Genomic DNA, 16384 nt, shown 5'->3' with positions numbered 1-16384 from the left:
CACTGCAAGATCAGCACCAGAACCACTGCAAGACCAGCGCCAGAACCGTCGCAAGATCAGCACCAGAACTGTCGCAAGATCGGTGCCAGAACTGCCGCAAGACCAGCTCCAGAACCGCCGCAAGACCAGCGCCAGAACCGCTGCAAGATCAGCGCCAGAACCACTGCAAGATCAGCGCCAGAACCGTCGCAAGATCGGTGCCAGAACTGCCGCAAGACCAGCTCCAGAACTGCCGCAAGACCAGCGCCAGAACCACTGCAAGATCAGCATGAGAACTGTCGCAAGATCGGTGCCAGAACTGCCACAAGACCAGCGCCAGAACCGCCGCAAGACCAGCGCCAGAACTGCAGAGCCACAGGGCTTGTCACTGCCTGAGGATGATGACCCTGTGCCTCTAAGCCGCGGACTGGGGTGTCTGCTCGTGCACTGCCTGCCTTCCTGGGTGCCACGCTACCCTCCAGAGAGTAAGCAGCTCAGCCCGGGGGCCACCAGCTCTGGCACAAATATGCAACCCTGGTCGTGGTGCGAAAGCTGCCACCCATAGCGTGGCCGGGTGCCCACAAGGCTTTATTTGTGGACACTGACGTTTTAACTTCAGGTGAGTTTCATGTGTCATGAGATGTGATTCTTTTTCTTTTTCCCCATTTAAAAAGGGAAGAACTATTTTGAGCTCGTGGGGCCACACAAAATCAGGCGTGCGCGCACCCCTTCCCGGGGGCTGCTGGGAGGCTTGAATCAGATAACGCCTGAAGGCTCTTGGAGGCCCAGAAGGGCTGAGCCAGTGGCTGGTGTGGCTGAGGAAGCAGGAAGCATTTGTCAGATGTGCAAGGAGGCTGGGGCAGGTCGCTGAAGCCAGTCGCTGGAAAGCAGCACTGCTCCCGGAGGCTCTGGGCTGGGGGAATGGCAAAGGTCTGCCAGGACATGGTGGGCGTGTGGGTGGGTGGAGGTGCAGCGTCCCTAAGGAGCTGTTGCTGGGAAGAGGAGGCCAGGATGCGGAGGAGGGGAGTTACGGGGTCTGCAGGAGTATGAGGGGTGTCACAGCAGAGGAAGGGGGACAAGTGTCGGACCTGGCCCCAGATGCTGCTGGGGAGAGAGGGCAAAGCCCTGACAGGTACAGAGCCATGGGGAGGAGGAAGGGAACCTCTCCCCCAGAGTGACGGACCCCATTGCCACTGGGATTGTCAGCAGAGGGTGGGTGGTGACAGACAGACAGAACTCTGTCTGGAAGTCTGTGCAGAGGCCACAGCAGTGGAAAAGCAGGTGAGCAGATGGATTCATTCCAGGGAGGGGAGAACCAGGTGGGTCAGACCAACCCACTGCCCAAGGACGTGAAACATGGATTCACTGTAAAAGTCACCTGCCGACAGCCTCAGTAAGGTAACACAGAAGTCAGGGAGGAGTGACCCGGCCACACTCAGGAGAAAAGGAAAGCCTCGGGGGTGAGGGGTGTGGGGGAGCCCAGCACTCAGAACTGCCCTTGCCCTGAGCCTGGGCTGATGCCGAAAGAACAGTTACATGACACGTTGTCCTCCAGCAGCCTCAGGGGACCAGGGAGGCTAGAAACAGTGCCGGTTCCACCAGGGGTGGGGGCTCTGGCTGACTACCTCCCAATGTAGGCCAAGGGCTCCACCCTCAGAGAAAATGGAACCCAGACACCAGCCAGGCCCTGGGTTCCTGTCACAGAGGTGGTCCTGGGAACTTCCTGCCTGGAGTGCGGATTAAGATGATCCTAGGCCCACATGTGCCCAGCAAAGGCAAATAAGATATTGCCAAGGCCTCCAGTTATGCCTATGCTTCATTTTTCATGTCAGCATATGTCAACAAAAATAAAAATACAAGGAAATAAGATACCATGAACGAGAACCAGAAGACCCAGCCCACAAAGAAATAGAAATAAAGCTCTGAGAACTAACAGACAAAAAACAACTGTGCTTACTACTTTTAAATAAAGAAAAACCCAGGCAGCCAGATCACATCTCCTCAAAATAACAGAGTAAAAATAAACCCCTAAACATTAGTAATTATACTGACTATAGATGGTCTAAATGCACCAATAGATAAAGACTGTCAGGCTGATGAAAAAAATTAAGTATGACTGCATATGCTTAACCAGAGGTACTGGCAAACATGAGGATTCAGAAGGCTGAAAGTAAAGTATGAATAAGCTTCACCATCAAATAAGTATAGAAAGAAAAGTCATGTGTGTACATATATCAGATAAAACAGACTAGATATGGGGTTCAAAATATATAAAACAAACGGTGACAGGATTATAGGGAAACGCAGACAAATTCAGAATAATAGCCAGGAATGTTCACACACTTCTCTCGAGCCATTTGAAATCCAATAAGCTAAAATATGTACCTATGGAGATCTGAAGAACACAATGACATAATGGACACATAGAGAACAGTCTGCAAACTCTACAGTCTTTCCAAGAACACACGCAACATTGATAAAAATTGACCATACACAGGGCAATAAAGTAACTTACCAAAAAATCAAAGGATTGAAATCACCAGAGCATATTTTCTGACCACAATGCAATTTGGACAGAAATTAATAACAAATAGAACACCTGTTTGTTATGGAAGGAACACCTTCATATCTGGAAATTAAGAAACATAATTCCAAGGAATCCCTAGGGCAAATAACAATCAACATGGGAATTAGAAAATATTTTTAACTGAGTAATTATCAAACAGTGGGATACAGCTAAAGCAGTACTTAAGAGGAAAATTTATAGCCTTCAATAAATATATTAGAAAAGAAAAAAGGTTGAAAAGTAAGTGAAGTAGGCACCCATCTCAGTAATTTAGGAAAGTAATAACAAAGATAAATGCAGAAATTAATGAAAAAAAAAACAAACATACATTGGAGACAATTAAATGCTTTTTGGAGGACCTTGAACAAGTTAAAACCTGATGGTTGGAAAAACTAGTGACTAACATCTAGTGAGGCTGATTGAGGCAAAAAAAAAGAAAGACGAAAATAACCAATATCAGGAATTAAAAGTGGGGAAATTACTACATACAGACAATAAAGGATCATGAGGGGATATTAAAAATAACTTTATGCTAATACACTTAACAACTTAGATAAATTTGATTCCTAGAATATTTCTAGGAAATAAATCCTAGAAAAATATAATTTGCTGAAACCAACACATAAAAAATAGAAAGCCCTAGTAGTTCTATAATTAAATAAATTGAATTAGTAATAAAAAACCTTCCCTCAAAGAAACAGCCAGATTCAGAGGATTTCACTAGTGAATTCCACAAAATCTTTAAAGAAAAAAATAAGTCTAATATAACCAAAATGTCTCAAAAAATAAGAAAAAAAGAAACACTCCTTAATTCATAGCATACTTTGATACCAAAATCTAACAAGAATAAAACAAAAAAAGGACATTCCATGCCAATTTTACTCAAGAATGTAAGGCCAAAAATCCTAAACAAAATGTTAGCAAATTGAATTCAGCTATATTTAAAAGGAATAATATGTCATGTTGAATTTATTCCAGGAATGCAAGGTTGGTGTAACATTTTAAAGTAATCAGGGTAGATCCAGGTATTCTAATGCTGGGTATACATATCCAAAAGATTTGAAGGCTGGATCTCAGAGATATTTACACACCCCTGTTCATGGTAGCATGACTCACAACAGACAAAAGGCAGAAGAACCCAAACGTCCATTAACAGATGAATAGAGAAAGAAAATGTGCTATATACATACAATGGAATATTATTTAGCTATAAAAAAAGAAATTCTGACGTGTTACAACAGGGATGAACCTTGAGGACATTACGCTAAGTGAACTAAGCCAGAGACAAACGGATAAATACTATACAATTGCACTTATATGAGTTATCCTAAGTCATCAAGTTCATAAAAAACAGAAAGTAGAATGTTGCTTGCCAGGGGCTGGAAGAAAAGGGAGATGGAGAATTGCTGTTTGATGGCCACAGAGTCTCACTTTTGCAAAATAAAAAAGTTGTGGAAATTATGCTGCACAACAATGTGAACAGACAATGCTGCTAAAGTGTATGCTCAAAAATGGCTAAGACGGTAAATTTTATGTTATGTATTTTTTAAATCACAATTTAACAATTTTAAAAAATAATTAGTGTAATTCACACCATTCAAAGAATAACTAGGCCAGGCACGGTAGCTCACTCCTGTAATCCCAGCACTTTGGGAGGCCGATATAGGCGGATCATTTGAGGTCAGGAATTCGAGACCAGCCTGGCGAACATGGTGAAACCCCGTCTCTACTAAAAATACAAAAATTAGCCAGGCGTGGTGGTGCGTGCCTGTAATCCCAGCTACTCAGGAGGCTGAGGCAGAGGTTGCAGTCATTTGAGGTCAGGAATTCAAGACCAGCCTGGCCAACATGGTGAAACCCCGTCTCTACTAAAAATACAAAAATTAGCCAGGCGTGGTGGTGCGTGCCTGTAATCCCAGCTACTCAGGAGGCTGAGGCAGAGGTTGCAGTGAGCCGAGATTGAGCCTCTGCACTCCAGCCTGGGCGACAGAGTGAGACTCCATCTCAAAAAAAAAAAAAAAAAAAAAAAAAAGAATAACTAATGTGATATACTGAAACATAAAACCTATTAAAAATAACCATCATTCCTCTTTAGAGGTTGCTGGAGGATCAACTCATTGTTTTGACATTTTATTTTTAAATGGGAAAAAGCTGTCAGAGCCAAGAGGCATTTAAGGAGACTTGATAACTAAATATAATATGTCATCCTAAAGGGGATCCTGGGACAGAAAAGGGACATTCGGTAAAAGCTAAGGGCATCTGAATGAAGTGTGGGCTCTAGTCAGTAACACTGTGTTAGTTTGGGTTCACTAATAGCGACAAATGTACTGTACTAACATAAGTTGTCAAGAATGGAGGAAAAAGCCGGACACAGTGGCTCACACCTGTCATCCCAGCACTTTGGAAGGCTGAGGTGGGAGGATTGCTTGAGCCCAGAAGTTTAAGACCTGCCTGGGCAGCATAGTGAGACTCCCATCTCTACAAAAAGGAGCCTGAGGATTCAGCTGATTTATTAAACTTCTTGGGCTCCTATGGAATATTTCATTTGAAAGAAGATTTTGCTGCTTTAAAAAGGCTTGAAAACCACTGCCCCCTTCTGAGCCAAGGTCTCCTGGGGGCCTGCCTGAGCCACTCAGCAGAGCTCCTCCTGCCACCAGCTACCTGTCGGGGACACACCTCCCATGGCCTGTGGGTCACCCCTCCCCCCACTTCCTGTCTCTGTCTAGGTTGGGGACAGAGACTGGGGAGACGGGGCTGGGTTGTACAGAGCTGAGTGGACGGGGGATGGTGAGAGGAAAGGCGGTAGTTGGGGGGCCTCAGAGAAAGATGCTTTCAGCAGCGCTGCTGGGAGCAGGGATTGGATTTCCTCTGCATTCTGCCAAAGGCTCAGCTCTGCAGGGAGTGTGTGCCTTCCGATGGATGGCTCTGCGCTGCACCGTGTGTGATTGTTTCAATGGCACTGCTGAGACTGGGTGACCCGGGGACCCAGGAAGACCTTGGGTTCCAGCTGGGAGCAGTTGTCTAGACTCGCAGACCCAGAAAGCGATGGCTGGTTGCACTTCCACGTAAGATCCCCCCAGACTAGCCTTGCAGAGGCCTGGAGCACGCTTCTGGCTCCAGACTGAGCAGCCTGAGCCCAGAAGACTTCATGGAGGTGAACAGACCCGACACTGCTCAGGACTGGATGGGGCTGGGGAGAAGTAAACTGTGTGCATTCTCCTGAGATGGGGCCTTGCCTTTAGATGAGGTCGACATCGGGTGGGCACCTGTGCAGGGCCAGCGGCTTATGGCTGCGCCCACCCTCAAAGGCTGGGTGTGGTTCTGATGTTGTTGAACATTTGAACACCATCCTTGCCTACATGGGGTTTTTGGATGTCATGTCCTTGAGGCTGGGCCATGTGAGCCCCCAAGATTTATCTGGGTAATAGCAAAGGGGCTGACATCACACCCCTACCACAGCTCTACTCACAGGCCACCCACGGCAGAGTGTCCGTCCCTAAGGGCTGTTCTGAGAAGACTGTCACCAAGACCAAGCCCTGACCAGGCACGAGGGAGTTTCTGCGTGAAGGGAGGGAGGATGGTATGCAGGACGAGAGCATAGAGCTTGGATCTTTCCACTTGACCCTGGGCTCTTGACCTTGGGCAAGTGACGGTGCCACTCTGAGCCTCAGTTTACCCATCTGTAAAAGGGGGGGTCACCATTCTTACAGGGTTGCTGTGAGGGTCAGTGACACAGCAGTGGGCATGGCTGGCACTTGTGACTGCTCACCCTGTCTCCCTCACGCCCACCTTACCTCCATCTGCCCGTTCTCTGCTGCGTCGTGGAGGGGGGTCCCCCCCCAGGAGTCTCTCAGGACAGGGGCACCCATCAGCAGGAGTCGGTCTAGAATGGGCGTGTGGCCGCCTCGGGCTGCAAAGTGCAGGGCCGTGGCCCCCTCATTGTCTCGTGCCGTGAGTCCGATGTCAGTGAATGTGACCTGGGGAAGAAGGAGCAGAGGGAGCAGCCACCCTCCCAGGGAGGAGGCACACAGAGTGGGAGGGGCTTGGAGCAGAAGTGAAAGTGGACTCTGGCTGTGCCTCTCAGGGCACAGGGTACAACCTCAGGAAACCCTGGACAGGGCTGGCTCAGCACGTGCGTCCCCGTCACCCTGCAGCAGCAGGACCTCTGGGGTCCAGGTGGGGATGAAGTGAGCGCAGTAGCTTAATTTGGAGACACCATGGTCCCAAATCTGAAAGCAAACATCATGGCAAATGAAAACACCTAGGGAACAGTAAACATGTGTTTGCTATGAAGGAAGGAGAGAAGGAAAGAAGGAAGGGAGGGGGGGGCAGGGGAGGAAAGAACTTCATTTGACCCAAGGGTGGCACTGCCTTGTTGGGCATTTGCACTGAGCCCCTTTGCTGGAGCAGCGGGTCCTGTGGCCTCCCTCCAGGGCCTGGATTCGAGCCAGGCAATGAGGTTTGGGGCCCTGACCTGCCGGCCACCACTGCTGGAGCGACCTGAGGCCAGCCCTGCCTCTGGGGCCTCATCTGCCTTCTGAAGGGCCTCTTGCTCTGGTGCACAGCACTAGCCAGGTGACAGTCCTTTACACTGACTCGCTGAAACCTGTGCAGCTGGGACAGCCACGGGGCCTGGGACTGCCAGTGGGACGCGGGGGTCTTCTAGGACAGCCTGCCTTCCTGACAGAGGGGTGATGGGCGTGCTGGCTCCCTGCCTTCACCCTCCTTCCTGCCTTGAGTGTGCCCGCTTTCCCCACTGGGGAGGCCGTGAGAACAGCAGAGCCGTCAGCAGCCCCTGCCGCCTTCGGTGTGAGTGCCTCCTAGTGCAGCCAGGGCGCTCCTGACTGATCAGTACTCAGAAGTGTCTGTTGGGCAAAGCACAATGAGCTGGAAACAGACATGGCTGCCATGGGGCTCCTTCACATCTGGAGTGTCCTCTCTGGCCCTGAGACCTGCCCGCTTTCTCCCCAGGAAGGGCCGCTCATGCCTCAGCACGGTCCCGGGGGCTCAGTGGACACCCTGCTTCCCTCCGTCAGGACCCCCTGCAGTGAGCTGCTGCTGCTCCGCCTGCTGTATGCAGCCACCGCTCATCTCAGGAGCCAGCCATAGTTTGGGAGGCTGAGGTCTGGAGTGAATGGGTTGGAACTGCTGGAGGGGCGAGGGGAGGATGGCCAGGGTGGGACCCAGGTCCAGAGAGCTTCCTTTGGGGGAGGCCACTCCAGCAGGAGGAGCTGGAGAGGCAGCCCCGGGGTGGGGAGGGGTGCCCTTGCAGGCGAGGCACCGGGAGGGGCTGCAGTCTCCATGAAGGGAGGCTAGAGGCCAATTCAGGTGGCTTTGGGGACAAAGTGGGCAGGCAGGCACCAGCCTGAGGACCTTGGGGCCAAGGGGAGCAGGCCAGCGCCATCCTGAGCGCCCGGGAGCACGGTGAGAAGGTGGGACCCGTCCCAAGGGCCTCAGGGCCACGGTGAGCAGCAGGCGCCATACTAAGCGACCAGGCCCCCTGTTCCTTCACTTGCCCATTGGTTCAGTAAACATCTCCCGAGCCTGACCGCGTGCCAGGTGCAGGGAACGTAGCAGGTGGCAAAGTCCTGCACCCACGGAGCTTCTGGCACCTACAACCTGGCAGGTGGAAACCGCCACCAAGGCCAGGAGTCAGACGTGCCATGTGCCCGGTGCTGGTGCGCCGGGGGTGGGGAGGAAAGCAGGAGTGAGGACGGTCTGGGCAGGCGGCTCCCCCCCATAAACCAGCTGGGCAGGGAAGGCCCCAGGGGCGCCTGGGGAGCTGTGTGCCAGGCCCAGGGTGCAGCACATGCAAAGGCCCTGGGGGCAGAGCCAGCCTGGCTTGCTGGAGAAGGAGCTGGAGCTGAGTGGGTGGGAGCCAGGAGACAGGAGGCCCCAGGCAAGCATGGGAGGTCTGGGGGCGGGCAGCACTCACTTCTCCAGCAGCAGCCACAGTGACCTTCCAATATGCCAGTCAGATCCTGCTGCTCCTGGCTCCGAGCCTTCCATGGCACCCCAGGACCCTCAGGAAAGAGCCCCAGTCCTCCAGCGCCTCTGTCTGCCTTCCTGCTCACCCCCGGGCCCCATGGGCCAGGCTCTCCCCGCCTCTGAATGAGCTGTGCCCCCCTCAGGAAATTGCTTTGGGCCCCGCTCCTTGTTCAGCCGCCTCCTGTCCATCCTCAGTTCTGCCCCCAAGTCCCCTCCTCAAAGAGGGCCTCCCCTACTTTTTTTTTTTTTTTTTTTGAGACGGAGTCTCACTCTGTTGCCCAGGCTGGAGTGCAGTGGCGTGATCTTGGCTTACAGCAACCTCTGCCTCCCAGGTTCAAGCAATTCTCCTGCCTCAGCCTCCCGAGTAGCTGGGATTACAGGCCCCACCTGCTCTGCTTTTCCGTTGTAGAGGCAGGAAGTCCCCAGCCCCCTCCCCCCTTGAAGATGGCACCTCCCCAACCTCAGCCACTCTGCTCTGGGGTCTCAGGTCTTCCTTCCCCAAAGAGGCCAGAAGTGGAGAAAGGTGGAGACTGGCCTGGGGATCTCAGGCAGCAAGGCCTGAACAAGTGGCCGATTGGCCCAAACTGGGCACTGCTGGTGTGAGTGCAGACAAAGCACCTGGGCCACCACCAACTGTGAGAGCACCCGGGAGGCCTACCAGGACTTCCAGGGAGAGAGGGACTAGGAGAGCCCCAGGGGAGCCATGGCACGACCCCACGGAGCAGAGTGCACTGCAGGTGGCCAAAACTTCCGGGGCCCAGCCTGGCCGGGGCTGCAGAGTCTCAGGAGCCATGGACCAGCTCATCGGATGCCCCAACAGCCCTGCGTGTCCCCAGTTCCCTCTGGAGCCCCCATCGAGGCTCCAGGCTCTGCTTGCTACAGGGCCCACACTCCCTGGATGTCCCCTTCCCACCTCTGACACCTACTTACCAGCCAGACGACGAGGGAGTAGTGGCCGCGGGCGGCAGCAGCATGCAAGGCGCTCATGCCGTCGAGAGCACGAAGGTGCACGTCAGCGCCACAGTCCTTCACCAGGAACTGGGTCAGGTGCAGGTGGCCCTCCTGACAGGCCAGGTAGAGTGGGGAGGCGCCACTGCGTGTCCGCCGGTTCACGCTGCTGCAGGGAAGGGAGGGTTTGGAGGCCCAGTCCATATGCCTATGGCTGAGCCCATCCCTCGGCTGCTTGGACTTCACCGCTGCCCCCTGGCCCTGCCCGTGATGACTGAGTTTCCCACGTGCTTTCCAGCTGCTGCTGCGGGGATCCCCCCTCCAGGTCACTCCCCCAGGTGGCTGTGCAACCCCACTCTCCTATCCTTCTGTCCTTCTCTAGGGACTCCTGGGTCCAGGTCTGAAACACGCATCTTAGACCTGAGGGGTCACAGTCTTGGCTTCCAGGTTCTCAGTTGTCTCAGTGGAGGCCCTGGATTGACCCCCAACTCCCTTAGGGTTTCCCTCTGCCCTGTGCCCTGTGGCAGGTGGCACTGGGTGCCTGGTAGCTGTGGAGCTGAGGGTTGCACTGGCTGGGCTGGGGTTGCAGTGGCGGCATGGAGGCAGGGCCAAAGTCACTGAGGAAGGTCAACTCTCGGGCTGGTGCCTGCTTTCCCACCAAGCCTGCTGACCACACCACCCTGTCCCAGACCCTCCACCTCCGGGCCCTTCTCCTCTCAGGAGGGGAAGCTGGGGAGTAATGAAGGGATCTCACGAGCACCCCCACACCTGCTCCCCACTTCCGATAGACGAATCTGAGCAACTCAGGGTCCACCCCAGAGGAGAGTCCAGTCACAGACCTCAGCTGGCAGAGGGGAAACAGAGGCTGGGAGCTGATTTGTCCAGGGGCTTGCACCTGGGTTTGAACCCCCCTCCCCTCACAAAGTCCCTGCCAGTACCAGCCCCCTAGCAGCCTCTCCCCTGTTCCTAGCAAGGGGGACACAGGACCTTGGTGGCTGTTTCCTGGCCTTGGACCACACAGGGATCGTCCCCTGCACCTACAGAGCCTGAGGGTCCACTCCGTCATGGAATGTACCCCAAAGGGCTGCCAGTATGCCTTGGTGCCCTTCTCAGGGGAGGGTCTGTGCTTTCACCGGACTCTGCCAGGTGTCCTTGAGTGCATCCAGGGTTGGAACAGGCAGTGTCCAGCGCGGTGGCTGGGAGCAGGCCATGATGCAGCCAGTGGGTCAGCGGCAACTGGAGGGGGCATGGTCTGGCCAGGGGCAGCCACCTCTTGGCTGCTGGTCAGTGCCAGGCGGGAACTAGGCCGGGGGTACAGGGCCTTCCCAGTTGTGTGTGTGTGTGTGTGTGTGTGTGCGCATATGCATATTAACATGAAGTCTCCTGGTTTTCTTTTTTTTTTTTTTAGACAGGGTCTTGCTCTGTCGCCCAGGCTGGAGTGCGGTGGCACAATCTCAGCTCACTATAACCTCCGCCTCCCAGACTCAAGTGATCCTCCCACCTCAGCCTCCTGAGTAGCTGGGACTACAGGCACTCACCACCATGCCTGGCTAATTTTGAAATAAATTTTTTGTAGAGGTGGGGGCCTCACTATATTGCCCAGGCCGGTCTTGAACTCCTGGGCTCAAGCAATCCTCCCGCCCCAGCCTCCCAAGATGCTGGGATTACAGGCATGAGCCACTGTGCTCAGCCCAAGTCTCCCAGTTTTCAATGGAAACTTCTTTAAAAGCCGTGTGGGTCTGAGAGAGACTGTGGCCAGCCAAGGCTGGGGGTGGTGTGGACGCTCTGGGGAAGAGCCACAGAAGCAAATCTGAAAGGCCTTTGCCAGGCAGTCCAGGATGGGAACACCCGGGAATGAGAACCCGATTCCACAAGCAAGCTGTCGGGGCTTGTCCTGGAGCTAAGGAGGTGTGGGGGACCGAGGCCTCTGGGGCAGCGACAGGAAAATGAGATGCTCCCTCGAAAAGAGAAGAGCCATGGTCAGAGGTAGATGGGTCCCTGGGGGACGGGAAGGTTCGCCCTCAGCCAAGACCGTAGGAGGCGGAGGGCCTGTCCCTATGACAACAGTGACCTTTGTAAGTGGGGCAAGGACTGGAGGAGCTTCCAAGTGGGGAGGGAGGCCGTCTGCCTCACTGGCTGTCCTGACCCTGGTCTATCCTCGTTGCCCATCCACCAATTGCAGCAGGGGGCACAGGGCCCCGGAGATGATGAGGCCAGTGCCCGGCTCTAGGGGTCCCAGCACAGGGGTGTGGCAGTGCAGAGGCAGCTCCAGCCTCTGTGTCCCCAAGTCCACTAGACAGTCCCCACTCCTGTCAGGTGATGGGAGGGTGCCCTCACAGGTTGCCAGCTGCCCACGTCCCCAGCTGTTTCAGGTCCCGAGATGCCCCCAGGCGGGGCCAGAGCTGCCCTGGACATCACAACAGCATCTTGCCATCGTCACTGCCCCCAGCCACTCTCCAAGCTGAAGCACTGGCCTGTGTCCCCTTGGGCCCTGGCATGGCACCGCCACTGCCTGGCCTGTGGATAGAGGCCTCATTGCCCTTGGCTCCTGCCAGCTCACCCCCACAGTGACAGCATGCCCACCTGCAGGATTCACCTCAAAGGCCACCAGCCTGTCCTCTTGGCCCTCCTTGGTGCAGCCTCCCCTTGGCCAGCTTGCCCCAGGCTGCCCCCCAGGCGGGACTCAGGGCTCCTTACCTGTCATGCGCAGCTGTCAGGAGCTTCAGGCAGGTCAGGTCCCCACTGACAGCGGCGTGGTGCAGCGGCAGGGCTCCCTCCCGGGTCTCTAGCGTGGCCGAGTGGCCCTCGTGGAGCAGCCACTCCACCAGCACTGGGTGTCCAAAACGGGCGGCCAGGTGCAGCGGGGAGACACCCGAGGCATCTTGGTCCTACCAAGCCCCAGGTAGGTCAGTGAGTTGGGGGTAGGCTGTGAAGCCACAGCCAGCTGCCGGAGGTGGGCTCTGGGCGAGGGCTCACACTGCCTGCAACCCAGCGAAGGGGCTTCTAGCTCCTTCCTCCTTCCCTCCGTTTCTGCCTGCAACATGGAGGGAGGTGCTCCCTGCTGGGACTGAGGTGACAGGAGGGCCAGGACTCAGGTCCAGGGCTTGGGAGGCCACCTCTGGCAACCCTGCCCGCTCCTGGGTTCCTGTCCCCAGTGTGGAGAAAGCCCTTTCCCACTCAGTCGGGTGCCCGCAGACACCCGCCCACTCTGCTCATGGTCAGAAAGGCTTCCCAGGACACCTGCCTCTGGCTGGTCCCCTGCCCCAGTGCCCTCCTGCTGGCCACAGGGTCCCGGGGCCAGGGAGCGTTCCCACCACAGGTGTCAGGAGTCCGGCAGACCTGGGCCTTCTCCAAGGGCCCTGTCAGAATGGATCCCCAGGCAGCCACAGCTCCCGCCTGCTGCCCTTGGGTTTGGCAGAAGGGTCAACAGGAACAGGATGCTGGGCCGGGACTCTCAGGCACTCTGGCGAACCAGTTGCTGGGGAACCTTCCTGCTCTGTAGTCTCAGCAGGCTCCACCGGCCCCCACCCCAAATCTGACCTCTGGGCGGCATTCTAAGGCCGGTAAGTCCTGCTCGCCCTCAGCCCTGAAAGTTCCACAGGGCTGAGCGACAGCCCTAAGGCCCTCACCTGCACAAAGGGGACTGGGAAGCCAGGATAGGGGAGGGGGGCCCCCGTAGAAATGCTCCAGACAAGACGATCACCATCAGCAGCCCTCACTCCCGTCCCCCAGAGCTGGGATCCCAGCTCTCAAGCCCGAGTTCCCACAGTGCTTCTGTAAAGATCCCTTTCTAGACCCTTTGGGAGGCAGGCCCTGTGGACCAGGCCTGATCAGAGACAGGGGTCCTGATATCTGGCAAGACCCCCACTGGCAACGCCCAGCTTCCTGGCAGGGGAGGTGATAAGAAAATTTAGGAGGTGTTCTTGGCTCTCAAGCCTTTGTGCTCTGAGAGGCTGGGGCAGAGACGGCAACCACTGACTGAGTCCCTAAGAGAAACAAAGGGCCCAGGGCCGTGGAGCCCGGGGTGGCCAGTACCCTGAGCCTCCGTGGCTCACACCTCCCTGGTTCCACCCCAGCCAGGTTCATGGAGCCAGGCTGCCCCATCCCCGCTCACCTGCAGACTGCAGCCCCCCTCGCGGACCAGCCAGCACAGCTCGGCCAGGCTGCCCGTGGCAGCGGCGTCATGCGCTGGGGTGGCCCCATTGTGGGCCCGCTGGTTGCCCGGCAGCTGGGCCCGCTGCACCAAGAACTTGACACAGTCCAGGTGGCCAGCCCGGGTGGCGTGGTGAACCAGGCCGGCCCCCAGAGCATCGGTGATGCCCGGGCCCAGGGTGCCAGCCTCCAGCAGCCGCTCCAGTGTCGCCACATCCCCATCCTTGGCAGCCACGAGTGCCCGCTGCTCCTCCATCCTCTAGCCCGGGCTCTCGGTGGTGACTCATGCACAGGCCGGGCTTCCTGTTTCAGACGTGGATGAAGCTGCTGGCTCTGGTTACCCGATAAGCCGCCACAGGGCAGATGGGAGGCGGCGGGGCGGGGTCGGGTGGGGGGGACAGGCCTTGAGGACCTGCCCAAGCCACTCCCACAGTGCGAGAGTGCCAGGTGTCTGGAGCTGGGAGGATGGAGTACAGGGCACAGGGAAAGGCCCACACCAGGCTAGGTCAGGGCTGGGTATGGCCAGCAGAGAAAGGAGGCTGGCCCTGAGGCTGTCAGATCTGTCCAGATGGCAGGAACCTGCCTCTTCATCTGCGGAGCGAGGGCTGAGGCCACGTACCACTGAGCTCACAGGAGCCCCGAGTGGCCTGGGAGACGGTTCCCCTAATTCTCACAGAAGGGCATCCCCCCAGCCACCACCACAGTGTGTCTGAAGTAAAGGGTGCCCAGGAGGTCTACATGTTTGGCTGTGTTGACACCCACAGAGCTGAGCGCCCCGCCTCTGGATCCCGGCCCGCGGCCCTGGAGGCTCCTAGGAATCTCTGGGGACACAGTGGCTCCACAGGGCCTGCGATGGGCTGAGGACCCTGACTTGGGTGTGTCCAGGCCTCTGAGGCCAGAAGGTGTCAGCCCCTGCCTCGGCCCCCTCTCCAACTACACTGACCAAGTCTCTGGGCTGCAGCCCCAAGGGCCCAAATACATTTAACCCCTTTCCAGATTGTTCTGGACAATCCATAGTTCTTTAAGGAAGTCAGGACCACCACAGCCTCTTCCTGGCAGCAATGGGAAGCTGCAGATGGGGGACTCACTACATTTGTAGGGGCTTCCGGAGACGCAGCCTCAAGCTGGATTTCTGGACTAACGCATCATCACACAATGGTGACCTGCGGGCTGCTGCGCCCCTGGCTTCCCCTCCACAGGCTCCGTCAGATGACTTTGCGCCCAAGTGCAGCGCCCACTAGAGAAACCACAGGATCCCCAAGCCGGGCACTGAAATCTTTTATTCGTTAATTTAATTTCTGGCAAGTGTTTCCTCAAAATCATCATGTAGTTCCTTGAACCGTAAAACCACACATTAAAAATGTTATTCCACTGAAAATGACTCCTATGCAAATATCGACATGTGATGTGTGTCCAAATGCCAGAGCATTTTGAGAAAAGAATCCTCCGCAAATAAAATTAAGGTAAAAGCTGAGTCAGGGATGACCCGATTCCTACCCCAGGAATGACCCGGAGCTGCACCAGCTCAGCGAGGTTGGCGCTGAAACCCTGAGTTAATGATCAAAAGGGACAAGACAAGAAGGGCCTGGGGACCGTGGATGGGGAAGTGCGCAGCCCTGACTGCCAGTGGGCGGAATGGGGTCAGGCTCGGGGAAGCAGGAGGGCTGGTGGGCGGTGGGCGCTGAGCAGATCAGGCCTGGCCGAGGCTGGGGGCCACTGTGCACTGAGGCCAGAGGAGCAGGGTGGTGGGGGCAGCTTTGGAAAGGGACTAAAAAGGGCCTGAGAAGAGACCACTCTGGAAAGATGCATGTGCGAGGCCATGATCAAAACAAAAACATCGAGTTTCCTATGTTCACGATAGCACTTGGCTGACAATGAGTTATAAATACTTGGATTCTATCTTCCAGAGAAAAACACCTTCCAGGAAAGGGCACTCACAACAGGCTTGCCCAGTTCCCAGTGGGGAGGGTGGATGAAGCTCAAGTGTTTCCATCCTTCACTGGAGAACGGTTCTATGTGGGCGGTCCTATGTGGGCGGTCCTATGTGGCGTTGGTGTCCTGGGCCCTGTGAGCTCTGCAGGGGTCCAGGGAAGGAAACTGGGGGTGCACACTCGCAGGCACTCCAGGACAAAATGCAGAGGGGGCATGAGACAGTCATCCTGGCACAGCCCTCAGGAGGGAACTGGAGGGACAACCCTGTGCCCTGCCACGGGCTTCCTAGAAGCGGGGCGGGGAGGGTGGCCCCGGCGCTAGGCCTGGTCCTCCAGCTGTGCCACGGCCTGCTTCAGGTCCTGCACGACGAGGTCCACCTCGGCCCTGGTGGTGCTGCGGCCCACGCTGAGCCGGAGTGCGTTCCTGGCCACGTCGAAGGGGACGCCGTAGCTCAGCAGCACTGGGGACGGCCTGGGGAGGGTGAGACCGAGCTGCAGCTGCTGCTGAGGGCACATGGAAGAGACACAGCCCCCCCTGCTCTGGACCACTCCCCCACCTGACATCCACCTCCTGCTGAACTCCCGGACCAAGCACACCCCTAAGACCACCCACATCAAGGTGCGGCTCAAAGTCGCCCCTGTTCTCCCTGCAGAGTTCTCTTGCACTTGGCACTCCCAGGTGACACTGCCTCCCTCTCGCACTGAGCTCTGGGGCCAGGGGCTCTCCTGTCCTTGAGGAGTCCGAGGTCCTGGAGAACACGGATGCCAACACAGACAGTGCCTCACCCATGCGGCCCACCTGAGCCACTTGGTAACTTCA

General features: G+C 56.0%; 2 protein-coding genes across 7 annotated transcripts in view; both read right to left on the bottom strand.

Moving 5' to 3' along the window:
• ESPNL (espin like) overlaps positions 1–13968 on the bottom strand; it is a 31447-nt gene extending 17479 nt beyond the window's left edge. The window contains exons 1-4 of one of the 2 annotated variants that reach the window (XM_055291082.1): positions 13596–13968; positions 12179–12369; positions 9464–9650; positions 6340–6522 (exon numbers count right to left, since the gene is read on the bottom strand). In XM_055291082.1, coding sequence (XP_055147057.1) covers positions 6340–6522; positions 9464–9650; positions 12179–12369; positions 13596–13889 — 855 coding nt within the window. In that variant the 5' untranslated portion in view covers positions 13890–13968. Of the gene's footprint in view, positions 1–6339; positions 6523–9463; positions 9651–12178; positions 12370–13595 lie in introns of those variants that run through there. The other variant, XM_063645402.1, reaches the window with a different exon arrangement.
• Positions 13969–14895: 927 nt separating this feature from the next.
• SCLY (selenocysteine lyase) overlaps positions 14896–16384 on the bottom strand; it is a 39060-nt gene continuing 37571 nt past the window's right edge. For all 5 annotated transcript variants that reach the window (XM_055291104.2, XM_055291112.2, XM_063645813.1 and 2 more), the window contains one exon: positions 14896–16036. In XM_055291104.2, coding sequence (XP_055147079.1) covers positions 15883–16036 — 154 coding nt within the window. In that variant the 3' untranslated portion in view covers positions 14896–15882. The remainder of the gene's footprint in view (positions 16037–16384) is intronic.

The sequence above is a fragment of the Symphalangus syndactylus genome, chromosome 8, assembly GCF_028878055.3.
Source record: "Symphalangus syndactylus isolate Jambi chromosome 8, NHGRI_mSymSyn1-v2.1_pri, whole genome shotgun sequence".
Classification (NCBI taxonomy): Eukaryota; Metazoa; Chordata; class Mammalia; order Primates; family Hylobatidae; genus Symphalangus; species Symphalangus syndactylus.
Note: the sequence above shows the minus strand (reverse complement) of the source record. Positions and strands in the feature narration are given on the sequence as shown.